Below are 19,110 nucleotides of genomic sequence, written 5' to 3' on the forward strand. Positions count from 1 at the left end.
AACGATCCCGATGAGCTGGGATCATCAAGATAATTATGAGGGGACACTAAGGGACTAAACAATCATTGGACTTCAAGCTGAATCTGAGCTAGTACGATGCTAGAATACGCCCATGACGTATGGGATCAGGGCACTGGAAGATGTTGGTCAGTCTACAATCCGGTCAAAATCCCACGATAATCAAAAGACTTACCCAACTGCGAGGGTTGCGCTAAGACCGACAAGCGCCCGGTTCCTGACACGCTCCTTTCTCAATTGTACCTCTGTCTTTACCTTCTTAGATCTCGGTTCCTCCGAAACTTCGGCCTCATCATCTTCATCCTGCTCCTCTTCGTCATCCACGGCAATCTCGTCCGCCTTTCGCTTGCTCTTATTGTTGTTCGCTTCAGACGATGTTGCAGCCTCGGCTGCAGCAATTCTTACCATTTCTTTCGCCTCCTCGATCATCCGAGCAGCTTCTTCGGCATTGGGTTCTTCGCTGACGGGAATCTCTACTTCGACGGCAGTTTGGGTGGTTTCCACACTGCCATGAAACTCGACTTCTTGACCAACTTTGATTTGCACCTTGGGTTCTTCTTCAACTGGTGCAAAGACAACGGGGGGTTCTTTCTCAATGGTCTTGATGGATATCTCTTCGGTGGCAGCAGTAGATGCAGTCTCCTCGTCCGTCTTCACGCCATTTATAACGGGCTCGGCTTCTTCTTTGACGGGTGGAACCTCGGGAGTCGATCGAGAAGCTGAGGCTCTCGCAGCTCGCTTTCGCGGAGATGCGATAGCTCGTTTCTTCGTAGGGCTAGCTGAGCGACGGCTTCGTGTGTTACGAGGAAGCGATGACGGGGTTGGAGGGGCAAGAACAGGCTGCGTTGGCAAAGGAGCCTCGAATTTCGGAGGTGCGGCAATTCTCTTAGGAGGACTGTCCGGCGCATTGGTAATAGCGATGTCGGCCGGATCTAAGAGCGCACAGATCCAAGGCGTGATTCGGTACTCCTCAGCGAGAGCCAAGGCCTGCTCGGGAGGGATCCAGACATTCCCAGCAGTCTCCTCGTGGCTCGTTGTAGGTAGCGACTTAATATATCTACGCTCCATCTCCTCTTCCACAGCCTCGGCGTAGGGGAAAGTCGCCTTGAACATACCAGTAGCAGACACGAATCCGTCCTGGCTGCGGCGCATCAAGAAGTAAGAGTTCGGAGAGGACTTGAAAATGCCGGAGACGATCCCCTTCGGCAAAGGAGCTCGCAGATGCGCATAGTCAAAAACTCCAAGACTAGTAGGGTCAATATCCCCTGCGGTGCCTGCTGCAACCATCTTCGCGGTCAATTGGGTCTGACCCAAGCGTCGGCGCGAAACGAGCTCATGATCTGTAGAACGCGTAAGCGATATAAGTTGGTAAGCTTAAAGACGATAATTCATTACAAGGAGGGATATCCTCTGTCATGAGAGGATTATGTTTGCTAGGCAAACGTCTGGGAGTGGCCATTTTTTTTTCTTCGGGTGGGTTTGTTCGAGACGCGACCGGAATTAGCGTATGCGATAGAACCTCGCGTCGATTGAAGCCGTGACAGGCGATCAGAAGCAAACAATAGTGGAATTACAAAATAGGTATGAAAACTGAGGCTGGTTCCTGGGTTAGCAGTTGCTCGTTATCGAGTCGCGCAGAGGTGCGATGCGATGCGATGCGATATGATGTCGCGGGTCGTCGCCATAGAAGCGCGCACTTAGGGCTGTCGAATAGGCGGGTCGCTAGGATGGATCTCACTCACGTTTATGCAGACTTGCGTCAGGAAGAGGGAATACTATTATAAGATAAGAACAAAAAAAAAGGGCTACACCAAGATTCGAGGTCCTAAGTTGGAAATTGAAATAATAGGTTATGAAATTTTTGGCCACAAAAACATTTAAGGGGACAGATTGATGTAAGCTGTAACACCCGGCGCAAAAAAAAAAATAGGTTCTCCTTCTTTCGAATTTGAGGCGAGTTGTTAGGGAAAGGACAAGGTCAGAGGAAGAAGAAGGGGAGGAAGCCCGGGGGTGGCCTTCGTTCGACTGCGCGCTCTGCAGGTAGAATTACTTGTCAGCAACCGTGATTTGTCCAAGACAGCCTAGCAGTCGCGAAATAGGAATTGATGAATTACCACGAAAAGTTTAGCGTATCCACTCTTACGAAGTATAATCCAATAGAAAAAGTCTATTGCGGCAAGGTCTACGAAGTATTAACTCCCACACTCCTTAGTATGTATAAGGCACGGACCAACATCTCTTCTGGAAGACCAGTACGGGGTACATACGGATGCACCCACTGTATCACCGAAGAGGAAATTGCTCCTCTACGGTGCATAATTAATGTACTGTATAATTTGATACTGTGTTTGCTCTCCAATTATCCCCCCTATCTTATCTATTTTGTATTGTACGATACGTGGTGGTATATGTCTTGTGCAATTTTATGATATATTATACAAGCACCAAAGGGCTTGAGAACCAAAAGATATGAGTTAAAGATACCTTTCTCTAGTTCGCTAATTTATATCAAATCTAAGCTGGTCACGTATTTGTTGATGTAATTGCATTACTTGGTTGGGTATGCTGGACAATTACGTATACAGGAGAAAATTTAGGTTACCCCTAACTGTAACAAACAGAGACGGTAAAAGGTATCTATCTATGTCATTCGTAAGACCATTTAAGTAGGTAGATAAGTCAGAGCTATAGAGTTTCAGGTTGCTTCTTCATCTTTAAATTATATTCTATATATACCTACTAATACTAACTATCAAGTCAACTTGGAAATAATTGAACCTAACTCATATACCATCTTGATAATTTCGTTATTCTTTTAACTAAGTTTAAAATACCTAAAGTAAGTACCATTCACCGTTCACCGTTCACCCCACTAGCTTACATGGCCCTCAATCTGGTGATTTATTACGCTTATGTGAAAGAATTAATATAACTAAACTCTTAGCACCTTGCGAAAAGTTTCGACTTTTAAAATAAAACATACCTACATGTATTGGTATAATACGGTATGTGGTATATTTAGTGGGATCCATTACTATATGTGCCACGCAGCCGTGCATATCCAACGCGTGAACGTATCGAAGACGTTGGATGGAGAAAGAAGCATGATGGTACCATTTGTCTGACAGGCTGACAATAGCCAACTTTGGCACGACGTTATAACTCCAACTCCAAGTCGTGGGAGTTGGGCACCACATCACCATCACCATTATCATGTAAGAGCTCTATGGGTGTGTCACTAACATCACTAACGTTGCTAACGCACGCATGTGCATGCATCTGTCAGGAGGGAAAAAAAAGCACGGCTTTGATGCGATAACATATTGAAGAGAAAGGAGAGAATGGACAAGAGAGATTGGACGAGACAAGAAAGACAAGAAAGACAAGAAAGGTGCATCAAAGCCACTGGTGCAACTATTTTTTAGCCCCGCCGCGCTTGAGCTGCACATGCAAGCTTCTAAGAGCCACAAAAATTGGCCAGAAGCCCCCAAATTCTGTAACATCGTGTCCCTATCCTACCTTCTTTATATCAGATCGACAATGGGCAATCCCACTTAGGTACATATGGTACTTATGGTACATATCCCTCAAGTACTTTACATACCGTAGCCCGATAGCTTAGTTACACCCCTCTCAGGTACAACACTCATCACCGCCAGTCTAGCTCTGTGTCTACTGTCTACCCCTCTTAACCAATATTTTACCAACACGCCGACAACGTCTGTTATTATTATTTACATCTTTCCAAAAACAATACTCCGAAATACCCTCCCCTTTTCTGTTGTAACCTGTCTTACTTTTTTCCTTTTTTGTTTTTTTGTCGTAGAGCATCGTCAAAATGGCCTCTCAGGACGAGAATGACCACCTGCCCGAGGAGACTCAGGGCTACAAGCTCTCTCAGCCCAAGCAGAGCTTGGCTGAATATCAGAATATGGGTATGTGTACAGCAATTTTCCTTTCGTTTTGTCTAATTCCGTCTTCATAATTCCCTTCAATGATTCGCTTCAATGAATCCATTCACATTCACTCGAAAGAAGCCTATGTTTTGTAGGTATAGAAGAGGTGGGATGACAGTGAGCTTGGTGAAGGTTGGATGAAAAAGGGGGAAATGGAGATGAGACGAAGTTCACGACGCCGACTTTGCATGCACATGTGCAAAAAATGGGAGGTGCAGCACCGTCTCAAAAACATTGTTTGCTTCCTAATTCTGGAGCCTGGCGTGTCAGGACAGGTTAAACACCTGACTGTTCAGAAATTCTGAATTGCCAACAATGACTATGGGAATTTCTCAAAACCTACACCTTTGTACCAGAGGGACTTTTATCTACAACCTTGCCATACCAAAAGTCCTTTTTTGGAAACACCCGAATCTCAATCAGGACTCAGATCTTACAATCGAGCCATATTATCCGATGCATCAACATAATCGCTGTCGACATGGAAGCACTCGCGATCCGCCCCCGACAACTTGGGCGTCCTGCCCCTCAACGAGCTGGGTTTGTCCGACGAATGGTCTCAATGCCACTCATGAAGCAAACTCGCGATACGACACAATCGCCTAGTTTTCATCGACTTTCGGAAGAAGACCTAGATACCCGATTTACGGAACCTTTCCCGTCTTTAACTACGCCTTTAACTACGTCTTCCGCGATCCCAGAGTATGATGATCTCCATACCAAACAATCCCTGAAGGAGTTCCTGAACGAAAACCGCCGAGTTAGCACACCCCAATCCAGTGATAATGCAAGTGCATCAAGGTCGCATAAGAAAACCCGTCTGCGCGTGGATTTGTTGAACTGGTTTAAGGAGAAACGCGCGTTAAAGCACACAAGATACCCGTCCACCTCTTCATCTGGGAGCGGTCTTGATCCTGCAATGACATGTAGAGGATTACCGGGCATGATGCTCGATGACATTACACTCATAAATTCTTCGACCACTTCTTCCCTCCTTTCGCCATGTCCTACAGCAACTTCACAACCCTACCAACATACCTGGTCACCAACAATTACAAGAACAGAATCTTCTAACACCAATACTTTTGATACAGATGCCAACGACGAATCGCTCCAGCGATACAAACAGTCCCTCGGCCTAGGCGGCGGAAAGGATCTATCTGACCCCAACGATCCTCGAGTTTGCATTATCCAGTCTCTAACTATGGAGTCGCCCGGCCGTGATCCTGTTACTATCGACCTGTCTGCCCCTGGTAGCGAGACCACCCTTAAGGACCGTCCGTTCAAGATTAAGGAAGGTTGCAAGTTTACTATGGTCGCCACCTTCAAGGTCCAGCACGAAATTCTCAGCGGTCTCCAGTACGTCCAAGTTGTCAAGCGCAAGGGTATCAAAGTCAGCAAGGATTCCGAAATGTTGGTAAGTACACCTTGAGAACTATTCTGCACTTGACATTAGCCGGTCGTTTACTAACCAAGTCATAGGGAAGCTATGCTCCGAACACCGACAAGCAGCCTCTGTACAGCAAGCGCTGTAAGTATTCCCCGTATCCCACTAGGCTTCCCAATTGATCTAATCTCTCCACAGTCCAAGAGGAAGAGGCTCCTACCGGCATGCTTGCCCGAGGCCACTACAACGCCACGTCCAGCTTTGTCGACGACGATAAGAACACTCATCTGCAGTTCGAGTGGAGCTTCGATATCAGCAAGGACTGGTAGATATGTTCTAAGCAGCCAACCAGCTAGCATATAACTCCACGGAGAACAACAATAAACAACAACAACGACGTGTTATCTGACCGTATGATGACGACCAGCGACAATAGAAGGAAGGCCCAAACAAAAAAACGTCTCCAAAGAAAACTTACCCTTCTTTTCAATGGAATCGTAGGTACTCTTCGACCTAGACGGATCGGATCGGCTTAGCAGCAGGCAACAGGCACCTAGTACCTAACGTTGTGCTTAACTATATGGGGACGGATAGCTAGTTCAAGTGTAGATAGTTTCATCTCGTGAGCATTTTTCCCATTTGCTCTACTACTAAAAACAATTACCTATTGCCACAACTCGCAATTCTTTTGTTCTTTTTTAATGCAAACATCCGACAGGAAATGATTTTTCTTTTCTTTTTTATTTTTCCCCTATCTTTCAAGCCTTTGACGGCATGGAGAGGTGGATTTCTATGTAAGATGAATGAATACGACGGCTCATAACGAAAAAGGGGGGGTATTTCTTCTTCAAGTCTCTCCTTCTACCTACTACTGCCGTATATCGAGGTATCTTTAATGTAATGGTATGCCTACCTAACCTAACCTAACCTGATGGTTTGTGTGTGTAGTGTGTGCGCATGTGTGTGTATGTGCTTGATAATAATAAGCCTGCTTATACAAATCCTCGGATCGAACCGATATGATGTTTCTGCTTTTTGTTTCCTGTTATAAGAAATAATCCGGGAGCGCGTTTCCATCCGCGGTCTTCTCCCCGGCCTGCTGGATGTCCTTCTGCTGGTCGTTCTCGGGGGCGGCGGCGAAGACGTTGAAGAAGCGCTCGCCGGCGTCGCTGACCTCGAGCACGCTGGCCATGTTGCCGCAGCGGTAGCAGTAGTTGGGGGCGCTCCAGACGGTGCTGAGCTGGTCGTCGTAGAGGACCTGGAAGCCTTCCTGGCAGAGCTGGTGGGCGCGGAGGATGTGGCTCATGCCGTTGACGGCGAGGAACTTCTTGACGACGCGCGCGCCGAACTGGTAGCCGGCGCCGCGGGGGGACAGGGAGAACTCGTCGCGCTCGGGGTCCGGGTCCGACCAGACGAGGTCGGCCATGGGGCCCTCGTGCGGTATCTCCCGGAAGCGGTCGATGATCTTGATCTGGTCGATGGAGTGGATCGACGGGGACAGGCCGCCGTGCACGCAGAAGATCTGGTCATTGATCACGACCGAGAGCGTTAAGAAGTCGAACATGTCCGTGAAGTAGTGCCACACGTTGGCGTTCCCGTACTTGCGCGAGCACTCCGTGTAGAACCCATACGACTGCGTCACGCCGCGCGACTCGTGGTTGCCCCGGATCAGATGCACACGGTTGGGGTATCGAAGCTTGAGGCAGACGAGCAGGGAAATGGTCTCGACGCTGAACATGCCGCGGTCTACATAATCGCCTATTATAATAACATAACGTCACAAGAGTCAGAACAGAACGAGTAATAGTAGTAATAGTAGTAGTAGTAAATTTAAAATTTGCGGTTTCGTTCTCCCTCGCTCGCGTACTTACCGAGAAATAGGTAGTTAGTGTCGGGACACCAACCGCCGATCTTAAATATCTCGATCAAGTCGTAAAACTGGCCGTGGATATCGCCGACGACGGTGACGGGGGCCCTGACGTGGACGACGTTGCTCTCCCGCATGAGCAGCTCTTTCGTCTTGGCACATATCGCCTCGATGACGGACTCGGCCAGGAGTTCTTTCTTATATAAGCGGGATATGCATTCATCCAGATCGACCGAAGCTATAACGAGGGGGAGCGCGTGGGGAGCGCATAGGTCAGACTAAAGTCCCAGCTTTGCATAAGGTACGGGTGTCGGGCTGGCGGGACCAACCTGGAAGCCCAGGCATGATGGGCGGCTAACGAACGCAAAAGGCTCGAAAGAGAATGGTGGCGATTGGGTCTATCTGTCTGTCTATCTGTCTACCCAAAGCGGTGTTCAAGAAGCGGTCTGTGGTCGATTGTTGCGCGGGCGCGGGGTGGGCTTCCTTCTGCTTCGGAAAAAGGCAAAGTTGTGTGGGGAGCTAGAGGAAACCGCAAACATGTTCGGAGGAGACAAGATATTCGGCGCCTCGCATGTGGAGAGAGGATTGTACCTATGTGTGTATATGTGTGTGCGTGCGTATGTGTCGTCGGTTCGGCGCTGAAGGGAAACAAGGGCGGTAGAAGGTCGACGGCGCAAGACGGGAGAGATTATTTCGAGCTCAGTGAACGCAGCTAAAAGTGAACTTTTTCGCAAAAGAAGAAAAAAAAAACCCTACTCCAGATGGAATGAATAGCCTACATACCAAACCCGTTTTTTTCCCCTTTTGGTGTTGAATCAAAAAGTCGACGTGTGGGATCAGCGCCTGTGTGGGATAGTTTTAGGTATGTGCTAAGGTCTTCTTGGGATGCGATGTCGAATTGGTTGGTAATAGGCTAGGTACCTAGGTACATAAGCCTATCGCCTATCGTTTATCGCTTATTGCTGTTCGTTTGCGCCACCCACCGGCAGAAAGAGCCGCGCTTATGCCCAGCTTCGAGTCGTGCAATGGATTATGGGATGTTGGAGCTAGCGATTTATACCGTAGTCGTCATGTGCGTCTTAAGCCTATTATATCCTTATTATGTCTACATGCAACTTCTCGCTTGCTATATGCAATGTGTATAAAGACTGGTACCCGTGCTTTGATTTCGATTTCGATCTTCCGATCTGATTTTCTGCATTTTCTTCTTCTTTCAACTTCCAAAATTTCGTATTCTGGTTTTCGATGATGTCTGCGTCCCGCGGCGTTTTTTTTTTTCCTACAGAAAAAGTAGCTGGATTCTGTGAGCTACTTGTCATTTGACGCATTTACTCTACCTGGTTTGAATTTGGGAAGTTCATAGTAGAACAACCCAGAAATTATTTCTTTTTTCTCCTGCTCGTTTCTTGAGTTGGCCTATTGGTGTTTTTTTTTTTTTTTTTTTTTTTTTTTTGCGCCTTCTCTACTCAATCTGCTGATATTTCCAGTCCGATATCCCATTGCTAACTCGTAATTGGGGATTCTTTATTGGAAGTATTCGTCAGAATAAATGTTTGGTAGTTTACCTTAAGACAGGTCAACGTGTTAAGAACGGACGAAGTATGCGAAGTTGGTTTCTGAGCAACTTGGGCCATAATCTCTTGGCTTGTTGATTTTTCTTTATTTCCTATTTGTCATTGTCTATCGTCGGTAGAGTTGTCACTAGATATTCTACTCTCATTAGGTATCTAGAGCTTCTCCCTACCATATTTGATAGCATTCAGCCTGGAGCCTGACTGACTACAAAACAACCTTTTGGTGTTATGCTGTCTTGCAATACAATTTTTATTTATTTTCATACTCTAAAAAATTAATTGCCTCTTTTTTTAAACAGTGATCATCGATTACCTTTTTTTTCTTTTATTATTTTCCTTGTAACATCTTGTATGCGTAATCCTATCTATGTAAAGGCAATATTTAATTCAGTCATGAAACAAGTTCAGTCTGTCTATCTACCTAAGGTTAGGTATCTACACTCCAAAACGGACCGAGGTTTTACCGCTGCCGCTTGGAACCCAGGTGCTTAGGTACCTTACTTTAGGTACCTACCTAACCTAATGACCGCGATGCATTGTATTGTACCTTTTCCTTTTGGACATTTCAATCTCACCCGTGAAACCTTCACTTTCAGCCCATCCCCATTGATATCTATCTATGTCAGGTATACCGAGCATCAATACCCAGTCTTCTAGCTATACCAAGCTTGAATCGCAATTCTTCCACAGATATAGGACGTCCTTGATGAATTTGCAACAATTATTTCCGCGTTACCGGAGTGGAGGGACTTGCATTGGTGGTGGTCTTCGCTTCGTCGCGGTGAGAAGTTGATCCCGTAAGTCTTGCTCAACAAGGCAACTTACATTCGGGATCTGGCGCAGCGCTGTTCATCGCGTAGTCTTTATATCTCTCTCATATCCATAACTCGCGCTTAATTGACACCCTTCTCGGACTTTAGATGACATTACCAGCCGTCAATTTTCTCTTGCCCCGCGTATCTCAGGTCTCGTCGCGAACGGCACGGTTTCTCACCTTTTTCTACTGTCTGAGGTTGAAACTTACGTCTACCTCAACCTCATTTTTTTTTATCCCAGGACTTCAGATATTAGAGCCTCAGCTACGCCAAAGTCTTACCGTTTGTGTAGATACGTACATGTACGCTCTACGAAGTTCATAAACTTTACTCTTTGCCGTTGCGCTCAGACGCTTGGCCATTCACTTAGCTCCGCTTCGTGGCCGACTGCGTTTTATATCAGGTACCTAGGTGCCTGCCTAGGAGACACACGCTTTAACCCACGCGTTGTCCCTACCGATCCTCTTTTCCGTTATTTCATTAAAATGGCCCAAGTTGCTCCGGGCCTTGGGCCAGATCCTAACGAACGTCCATGCTACAATTGTGGTGTTCGGGGCCATATGTTCACTGCATGTCCCGAGGAGCCTCGGAAAGTGCCGGCGTAAGTTATTCATGGCTCCTTACCTTGTCTTCCTAATACACTCCGTTTTCCTCCTCTACCTTGATATCCACGACCATGTCGACTAAAAATATGTTAGTGGACTAGAGGCCTCTTGGGCGCGACAACAATCGAGTAGCAGTCCTCATAATCACAGCTTCGTGCCCAACAAGCGAAGTAAAGGGCCGGTAATTACGCGTTATCCCCCTCCCCCCCCTCTCGCTTCTTCCCATCAGACGCCTCCACTGCCTCGTTTCGAGAACTCTCCGCCTCAACCTTACCATTCGGGCACAATCCCGATCTATCCTCCGCCGCCATCATACGGTCCGGGATTTGGAAGTCATCCTCCGCCGAATCCACCTTATGATAGATATGGACCTCCCGGACCTCCGCCGCCTGGCTTCCACCAGCCATTGAATCCCCCGCCTTACCAAGGCGCGTACAATACTGCGTATGGTCCGCCAGGTCACACTCCTGGACCCTTTGACCATCATTCCCCCCTTCCTAGGCGTCCTAATCAGTATTTCTCTAATGACTACCCCCCTGGTCCTCCCGGTCCTCCTGGCCCTCCTGGCCGGCCTGACTCGTACCCGCCTAGTCAACACCCCGTGGGTCCTCCAGGTCCTCCGTACGGGGCACACCAGCAGTATCCACCCGGACCTCCTCCGCCCCAATATCCACCCCCAAGTTATGTACCCCCGGCTACCTCATATGGGCTTCAAGGGCCTCCCCCCGGGTATCATCAAGGTGAATATAGTCCGCCTCAGCGCGAACCGCCTGTTATCTTCCAACCATATCCGCCTTCCGAGCCTTATGTTCCGCAGTACGCAAATGATAGGAATCGACATGAACGCGGTAGGGAACACCAGCGCCGTTATGATGATAGGCGTCCGAATGAACCTTGGCACCCCCATGATGCGTGGCATGATGCTTCGCCATCGAACGGGCAGTCGTACAGAGATGAATACCGCGAGGGCTGGCATGGTAAATCCTCATATCGAGATGATCGACATTCTCGTAGGCGGGGACATAATAGGCCTCAAGACGAGCGTCGTCGAGACCGTCAAGATCGCCAAGACCGGTTTCAGCCTTATAAAGACTCGGACAAGTGGGATAGGTATCACCGACGAAAACATCCAGCAAGGAAGACTTCAAGTGAGACGACACGCCGCGATAGGAGCCCACTAGGTAGAGAAAATCCCGCTGCAGTTAAGACAGATCAAGAGCGCGAGCCTGGCGAGATAGTATCCGAGCCGACTTCGGCGTCCGATCACGTTGATCCTGAATCAACCTTTGACACCGCTAAAGATGAGAGTAGCGAAGATCTTAGTTGGGATGAGCGGACTATCTTTCTAGAGCTTCCGCTAAATAGCAAGGTAGACCCTATTGCAGCACCTTTACCGACGCAATACTTCGAGGACATAATGATACCTCCAGCATTCGACGCTAAGGCTTTGAAATCGCGGTACATCACACCACGTAACATTGACGATTTCGCACAGAGTATCCGCGAAACTAGGGATTGGCAGATAATGAAGCATCATCCTCTATTTTTAGATCCGACGGAAATTCGTCCTGAGAAATTGGATGATTACAATAAAGCAATCGATAAAGACATGCATAGCAGGGCCAATCGCCGAGAGCATTCTAGAAATATGCACGATACGACTAAACATCGTCTCGGCAATCCAAAGGGATCAAATCGACATCAGGGGAAACACCAAGATTCGCGTCACAGAATGGATACTAAGAAGAGGACATGGGAGCATTTTGATGAGGACCGTGACGACTCTGGATGGAAGAAGCGCACTCGTGATTCACCATACGATGACACACTCAAGAAAAGATTAAAACCTGCATCCCCGCCCGAGCCTGGCGAGGTGGTCGAGGCTGATTCTGAGCAACCTATCCACACGCTCCCGAGGGAATCCTTGATAGGCCCTAATGCTACTAAATGGGCCTCAGGGTCAAGAGAACCACTGGATAGCCAATCACGACCTGAAAATGTCGATAACAAGGACAATAGGCCAAGTCAAGAAACGGCGGCCAAGCGTACCGACCTATCACCAAAAGATGGTCAAGACGTCGCCAATGCTCGTTTGTCACCACTGTCAAGCCAGCCAGCAGACATCCCGCAGACATATAGTCGACCACCAAGCAGGCAGAGCTTCAAAGGGGTCATTGGAAGCCCAGCTGGTAGTAGGCGCTCCTCATTCGGAAGCGATATGTCTGGTTCTCAAGGATCGTCACTTGACCCTATCGAACGTGAACTACTAGGAATGGGACGGCCTTCAAGCAGTGACACCGATAGCGGAGCGGAATCAACGAAGAGACACCTGAGTGATGCGGCTACAAGATTCAAGCGCCGACAGCCTATGCTTGAGGCATATTCGTAAGTTTTATCCGCGCTTTCCTCATTCCTGCTTGGTCGCTAACATAATTTAGACGTCGTTGGTAATGAGACAAGGCTAAGAGTTTTGTGGCAATAAAGACAGTCATCCTATACAAGGCACAGGGCGATACGAGATGTATGTTTGAATCCAGGAATCCTCAGCTAGCCCCTAGTCGATGGTTGAGGTACGGGTTAGTATAAGTAAGCGTCTATTCTTTCCTAACACAATGACTCTAATGACCGAGCCATGGTATAATGGGGTTACGGTTTGAAGACTGGTGCATATTGGAACATGACATAGGTTCTGTCCTCAGGGGAAGTTATACATAATAGCAGAGGGGAAGGCGTTTCTTATAGGCCTGCATTGGATAAGGTGGTAAAGGTCTGCAAAGTACCAAAGGTGTTCGGAGTTTGTCGCGTTTTGCACATGGAGTGTATGTTGTATCAGCATTGTATATATCTAATGCTATGGGTAATCCCTAGCGCATTCACCCGCAGTAGGAAACAAAGCCCATGGTATAATGAGTTAGGGACTTTCACAATAAGGACCATCCACAATTGGGTTGTAGCAGCGAATGTCTGTGTGCTACAAGGATAGTGCTCGTGACTTCTTCCCTTGTTGTCTCAAGTCCCGACGATTATGGACGTTGTTCGTGGTTGTTTCGCTAGCTGCTCTGACGATGATCTTTGTTCCCTTAGTTTCGCAATGAATCTATTGTACCACCTTGACTCTTCTGTTCGTTTACGCCTTCTTTGTACGGGGGATATAATCGATTATATTAATATCCCCCCAAACTATCACATTCCTCCTCAATCCAGTAGGAGTAGAGCTATCGCTATTTTCGATCCGAGCGTACCTAATCTAAGCTAAGTGCTCCTCCTCCACCCTCCTTTTTTTTCTCTATCTCACCCCGCTACGTCCCAGCCTTGAAAGCGAGCAAGCGAGGTAAGTCTTTAAGAGCGAGATAAAATAAGAGAGAGCAAAATACCTACCTACCTTACTCAAGAGGAGGGATTAAATAAAAAAAAAAAGTTAAAAAAAAGTCAGAACTAATTAATCAAACGAAAGTACTATCCTTCCCTCTCCCCTTCGGTGCAAGACCCGAGATGTGCACGGGCACGTGCTGGGTATACGGGTGCCGGCGGTGCGGGGGCACGGTGCACAAGGACACGAGCGTGGCGGGGCACACGTGCAAGACGGCGCGGCGGAACCGGAGCCGCGGGTGCTGCCGGACGGGCGTCGAGTACACGTACTACGGCAAGAGGTCCGAGGAGCTGTGCGCCATGTGCGAGCTTGTCGGGGAAGTGGAGGCGTACTTGTCTGGGGGGGAGATGGGAGGTGATGTTGGTGGTGGGGGAGATGAGGACGAGGAAGGAGGGGCTTCGTTAAGTGAGGGTGGAGAAGAAGAAGAAGAAGATGGAGGAGGAGAAGAGGATAGGTCTGATGATGACGACGATGATGATGAAGAGGACCCGAGTGCGGAGGATGGAGGCGTCAAGTTAAGCCCCTGAGACCTTTCGAAAAAAGAAAGAAGGGTCCGAAAGGTCCCCGCGAGCGAAGCTTCCCTAACTCCAAACAGAGGAGTTGGTTGTGTGGTGATGTGCAACGGGTAATATGCAGAGAAAGGGTTAGACTGGACACGCAGATAAAGGGGCATACCTAATCATATATGTTCCCCCGGGGATAGTCGCTTTGTAACAGATCAGTAAGTAGATGATCTCCTTGGTATCTTGAACACTTACCATACACGGTATCTAGATAATTCTATCAATAGGTATGAATGGATTTTATATCACTAACGCTTTATGTGTACTTGTTACTATTCAACCTTGAGTTGTGCTGTTCTAACCCGCAGATCTTGGGCGTTTTGACATGTGCGGTTCGCCTAGAAATCGCCGTTGAACGGAAGTAGATAAATTATGGATTGAAACTGACTTCAGTGAAATGGCATTTAACAAGTAGTATACCTCCCTCCTAGGTAAGTAGCCAAGCCTCTTAAAACAGCCATTTGATTTATACGGCAACCAAAATCCGGCCCAACATGGAGCAATTATCAGTCTGTAAATTACATCGCATCCATCACACTCCATAAAAGGCAGATCTGAAAACTGGGTTGAAGTGCTGGTAACGGCGGATGAAGATCCCGTCGAAGCACCTAATGAAGCAGTAATCGCTGGGTATCCAGCCGCTCCCGAGGGTGAGGAGCCGGAAGGGCCGGCGCCAGGATAGTTGGATGGGAAAACCGACTTACACCTGGCGGCCGCTTCTCTCGCAAGGCGGGCAACAAGGACGGGCTCGAACCTCATTTTGACAAAGATACACTACTAAGAATAATGAAAGTGAAGGACATTTAACGAGTGTGTTGAAGATCGACGACAGGCAAAAGCTGACGATCGAAATGCAGAAATCGGTCTCGTCGTGGGCTATTTGAATGCATTTTCTGACGTGCCGGGCATTAGAAGAATCCGGCACTAGAATGCCAATTCATCATGTATCCGAACAAGAAAATTGCATTGCTCTTGTGACAGAGGTAACTAAGCCACTTGTGAGTATTCTCAACTGGGACAAAATCCAGAGCAGACGTCTGACTTTCAGCTAACGTGTCTGGGGACGAGCTGCCGTTAAAATCGAAAGATGTTAGAAGAGCCTCTAGAAAGTCTAGACTCAAGCCGTTAGTTGGTTTGTGGGGTGTGGAAATTCTTATCATCTCCGACGTAACTTGACTGGGCTTTGACCACTCAGAGCTCAAGATAGACTCCCGGCAGCTTGAACTAAGTACCTAAGGCAATATGTATACCCCTGGCTAGTGTCTAGCGTCGGTTCTGTTGAGTGTAGCTAGCCATGTAGTCTTGGTGAGTTATTGATACTATAGAAACTACCTAGATACCTATTTCCATAAAGAGGCATTCTAATCACGTCTAGTATAAGGTAGTTGAACTGTATGTATGATGCTTTGCCGATTGTTCTATAAACATAGATAGTGAATGTTTTTTTTTTAAAAAAAAAGAAAAGGAAAAGGAAAATAGAAAGATAACTCGATCTAAAGAAGTATCCCGTCATAGAATAGCAGAAGCGCTTCTATCATTTTGTTCCACTCGGGGTTAGATGTCGACATTTCGTTCCGTTTGTAGATTCGTTGTCCACTAAGGCCAAAGCCCACAAGGCATAGTCGAACTTTTGTGTCCTATTTCGAAAGAGGCAATTCCGGTCGTCTGAGCAGAGCGTTTATGTTGCAGGTAAATTGATTCAAGGAAACCTAAAGATTGTATCAATCTACAAATTAGCTGCATGGGAAGGAAGCAGTTGATATAAAAGTCTTACATCTGGAACCTTGGCGTTTACTTCTTGTAGAACGGTGGCTTTACAAGCCACACACATTGTTCAGGGGTTTTGTGAGATCATGAGATATCTATGACACAACGCTAGTACGTGGATATCATTTGCTGGCTGGGTAAGCTCCGATAAGATAAAGCTACCCCGCCTGTCAAGCCCCGCTTTAATACATAAGTATTGCGTACCATAGTAGTACCTCGTAGGGCTGAAGGCAACGACGCGATGACATAAAAGAGAAGCGGCAAATCCGTATTAATATAGGTAATATTTCTTCTGGTTATCGGCATTTCACCACTGAAACAAATCATTGACCCAATTTACTTTCATCCAATTTAAAGCTTCAAACAACAACGACAACAACAACAACTTTGATCCATCAGCTACTTGTCGGGTGAACTCACCTTCATCATGTTGATCGATCCACTCAGCTCGTCGGCCATCCTTCAGCAGATGGCCGATGCTTTACCTACTCATCCCCAGGGCGACACCACATCTGATCTGAGTAGTTCTCACGAGGCCCTCGCCCTATTCGCCCACGCTTGCATGTCCTCCCTTGGATGCCGTCTCCTTGGCTTCGATGAAGACAATATTGAAGGTGTGTATAGATCTTGATATTCTTATTGATATTCTTATTGCTATTATTAAATTGTTTAAATGATGCTCATGATTATTTAATAGAGGCGCAGTGCCATGAGATAGCTCCAAGGCTCCCACCAAATTGGAATGCGTCATTCAACACCTACGCATTCGTCTATGCCCACCAACAATCAGCACTTCGCTTCGTCATCAGAACTGATCGCATGGGCGGCAAAGCCGAAATCCGCGGTCTAGGTATTTGCGACGAACGCATTGCACGCGTCGAAGTAACCATCAAGGATTTCATCTCCAACGCGGCTCTTCCCGTCAGAATTCCTATCGACAGCGACGGCGCAGAAGATCGTACCAACCTGCCGCAGGCTCTTCGGAACGTGTTTATCTCGGACAGCCGCATCCAGGATCTGGCTAATCTGATCAAAGTCAACCTCATCCAAAAGCTTCTTCCTTCTCTTCAGAAAGAAGGCTACGAGGAATCGCCCGACGATAGAGCGGCGCGAGACGACGCCGACGAAGCGGGTCGCAGACCCCCCAGACAGCCTGTCATGCCGGATCCGGAGCCTCAGCCGGCGCAGCCGTACCCCTTCAACGACCCCCTCAACCCACCGCCCCGCAACCCCGTCCCAGCTGGCGATTTCCCACCCCCGGATTTCGAAGACCCGTATGACATCAACCGGCTCAGGGACGACCTCCGGCGACAACCGAGCCGAAGCCCGTTTGGGAACATTGGAGCCGACGATCTGCACCCTCCCGGATTAGGTCCGCACGATCCGCTACGGCCGAGCTTGGGTATTGGAGGGGACCTGCCGCGACGTGGTGGAGACCGAGGCATGCATCCGACTTTTGACGACCCCTTGTTCTTCGGAGGTCCCGGCGGTGGCGAAGGTGAATTTGACCCTCAGGTGCCGCCGGGAGCACGCTATGATCCCCTAGGCCCCGGAGGTCTCCCGAGGTTGGGAGGTCGCAGGCCAGGGGGAGGAAACGGTCCGTTCGGCAGCGGGCTTGGTGGCTTTGGCGGGGGAGATATCATTTAATCCAATGGGGGGCTTGGTGAGGCGTTTGGGAGAAGACTGGGAACTTGCACAAATGGGAACTAACTGTATTACTGGATTGTACGATTACAAGCCTTCACTATCACTACTAATAACTTCAATGTGAAATTAGGTATTTAAATGAAAATGAGAGTCTACTAGGTTTATTACGACCTTATTATGGCATCAAGCTACCTACCATATCAATATGTCATTTCAAAAATAAATGAACTTAACCCCCAAACTTTTTCAATGTATTTTCTTATGCATGTTCCAATTTCAAGTTCAAACAAAGATATAAAAATAATTTCACCCGTATATAAGTAATTTCTTATTCGTTAATGTTTACTTAGTATGTTATAATATATTAGAAGTTGAAGCATCTTTGACACGCAAATTTCTTTAAGAGGTTTCGATTTCGCGTCACTTCACATCATTAAGCCGCAACTAAAATAAAATCTATTCGCTTGAAGATTGTGACGATAATTGTTCTTTAGCTTTGCCTTCTTCCACCCAGCATTCAAAAAACAACGGCCCGGCTTCTACCGTGCGGAGGGGAGTTGTCTTGGCTCCGCCGATATCCTGACCGGGCGTTGGGTTATCTCTGGACCTGGTCTGTAAATTCGACTGCGAAGGTATCCAAGGTTGAGGGTGCTAGAGTTTCAAAGTTAATTATTATCGTCGATTGAATATGTAGGTTAGGTACCTATGCACTTACTCTTATGGGCGCTTCTCCTTCGTCTCGCAATTCCACCGCAACGGTAAAAGTACAACCCTCGGGGAGCGACGACATCTTCTCAGCGGCAAACGCTAGCTTCCTCACGGTAGCACGTAATTGTTCGTCTACATTAGCCCAATTGACTTTCCCCTCAGCGGCGGCGCCCTCAGCGCCCTCGGCCAGTTCGTCTTCCTCTTCTATCATCCTCGGCCCTCCTCCTCTAGCTTCCTTGAAGAAGCCTTTCCACGCGGGGAAGTTGGCGACGTCAAACATCCAGCGTTCCATGACTCTGGCCTGTCCGTCGTAGATAACCACGGCAATGCGCTGCACAGCGCCGAGGACCAGCTGCGCCTTGACGGCGTCCACGGCGTCGCGGATCCACGAACATACTTTCGGGTGTCTGGACTGGTGAACCGGCAGGTTATACGCTCGACTGGTGAGGAATGTCTGCGACGGGTAGATGGATCGATAGTATAGGATATTGTGGATGCATATGGTGAGGAATTGGGTGAATGATGTTAAGAGATTATTGGCTTGGGTATAGGGTACTGATTGCTGCTGCTCTTCATGAGGTGGCTGTTGGTTTTGTAAGGAGGCCATTGCGGCAAAGATGGAATTATAATATCAATTATAATAGCATCACCCCTCAACTGCCCCTGGGTTCTCCACCCCTCCAATATCAGGTATTACCTAGCTTTGGGGCAAGATCGTGGTTAGAGGTACCTAAGTAGCTAGGTACCATATAAGAGGCGCGTTGAGGGGTAGAAATTTAGGATTTAAGACCCGTTAAGTGGGAGTAGGTAAGTTTATCTATGTGATTGGCGAA

The 19,110-nt window shown here is 47.7% G+C and overlaps 7 protein-coding genes across 7 annotated transcripts; 4 read left to right on the top strand and 3 right to left on the bottom strand.

The window, feature by feature from the left end:
• Positions 1 to 99: 99 nt before the first annotated feature.
• Positions 100 to 1,477, bottom strand: F4812DRAFT_458360 (DNA-binding domain of Mlu1-box binding protein MBP1; the record flags this gene model as incomplete). The annotated part of the gene is made up of 3 exons (XM_047937350.1): positions 100 to 133; positions 194 to 1,358; positions 1,414 to 1,477. The coding sequence occupies 3 exons, from the start codon at positions 1,475 to 1,477 to the stop codon at positions 100 to 102; spliced, it is 1,263 nt and encodes a 420-aa protein (XP_047791150.1).
• Positions 1,478 to 3,856: 2,379 nt separating this feature from the next.
• F4812DRAFT_450740 (E set domain-containing protein) lies at positions 3,857 to 5,690 on the top strand (the record flags this gene model as incomplete). The annotated part of the gene is made up of 4 exons (XM_047936126.1): positions 3,857 to 3,953; positions 5,069 to 5,391; positions 5,457 to 5,505; positions 5,560 to 5,690. 4 exons carry the CDS (start codon positions 3,857 to 3,859, stop codon positions 5,688 to 5,690), a joined length of 600 nt encoding a protein of 199 aa, XP_047791151.1.
• Positions 5,691 to 6,014: 324 nt separating this feature from the next.
• Positions 6,015 to 7,902, bottom strand: F4812DRAFT_348408 (serine/threonine-protein phosphatase PP2A catalytic subunit). Its single transcript, XM_047931702.1, has 3 exons — positions 7,558 to 7,902; positions 7,233 to 7,466; positions 6,015 to 7,119 (listed from the first exon to the last, which is right to left on the bottom strand). The coding sequence occupies exons 1-3, from the start codon at positions 7,571 to 7,573 to the stop codon at positions 6,407 to 6,409; spliced, it is 963 nt and encodes a 320-aa protein (XP_047791152.1). The 5' UTR covers positions 7,574 to 7,902; the 3' UTR covers positions 6,015 to 6,406.
• A 2,120-nt stretch (positions 7,903 to 10,022) lies between these two features.
• F4812DRAFT_348305 (uncharacterized protein) lies at positions 10,023 to 12,960 on the top strand. Its single transcript, XM_047931700.1, has 3 exons — positions 10,023 to 10,218; positions 10,316 to 12,607; positions 12,661 to 12,960. Exons 1-3 carry the CDS (start codon positions 10,103 to 10,105, stop codon positions 12,671 to 12,673), a joined length of 2,421 nt encoding a protein of 806 aa, XP_047791153.1. The 5' UTR covers positions 10,023 to 10,102; the 3' UTR covers positions 12,674 to 12,960.
• A 636-nt stretch (positions 12,961 to 13,596) lies between these two features.
• Positions 13,597 to 14,286, top strand: F4812DRAFT_348307 (uncharacterized protein). The gene has a single exon (XM_047931701.1). The coding sequence runs from the start codon at positions 13,715 to 13,717 to the stop codon at positions 14,117 to 14,119; it is 405 nt and encodes a 134-aa protein (XP_047791154.1). The 5' UTR covers positions 13,597 to 13,714; the 3' UTR covers positions 14,120 to 14,286.
• A 1,870-nt stretch (positions 14,287 to 16,156) lies between these two features.
• F4812DRAFT_424885 (PI31 proteasome regulator N-terminal-domain-containing protein) lies at positions 16,157 to 17,776 on the top strand. Its single transcript, XM_047933867.1, has 2 exons — positions 16,157 to 16,536; positions 16,620 to 17,776. Exons 1-2 carry the CDS (start codon positions 16,350 to 16,352, stop codon positions 17,567 to 17,569), a joined length of 1,137 nt encoding a protein of 378 aa, XP_047791155.1. The 5' UTR covers positions 16,157 to 16,349; the 3' UTR covers positions 17,570 to 17,776.
• Positions 17,777 to 17,878: 102 nt separating this feature from the next.
• F4812DRAFT_424886 (DNA-binding protein) lies at positions 17,879 to 19,065 on the bottom strand. Its single transcript, XM_047933868.1, has 2 exons — positions 18,285 to 19,065; positions 17,879 to 18,220 (listed from the first exon to the last, which is right to left on the bottom strand). The coding sequence occupies exons 1-2, from the start codon at positions 18,882 to 18,884 to the stop codon at positions 18,026 to 18,028; spliced, it is 795 nt and encodes a 264-aa protein (XP_047791156.1). The 5' UTR covers positions 18,885 to 19,065; the 3' UTR covers positions 17,879 to 18,025.
• Positions 19,066 to 19,110: the final 45 nt, after the last annotated feature.

This window comes from Daldinia caldariorum, assembly GCF_022478825.1.
Source record: "Daldinia caldariorum strain CBS 122874 unplaced genomic scaffold F4812scaffold_6, whole genome shotgun sequence".
NCBI classification, from domain to species: domain Eukaryota; kingdom Fungi; phylum Ascomycota; class Sordariomycetes; order Xylariales; family Hypoxylaceae; genus Daldinia; species Daldinia caldariorum.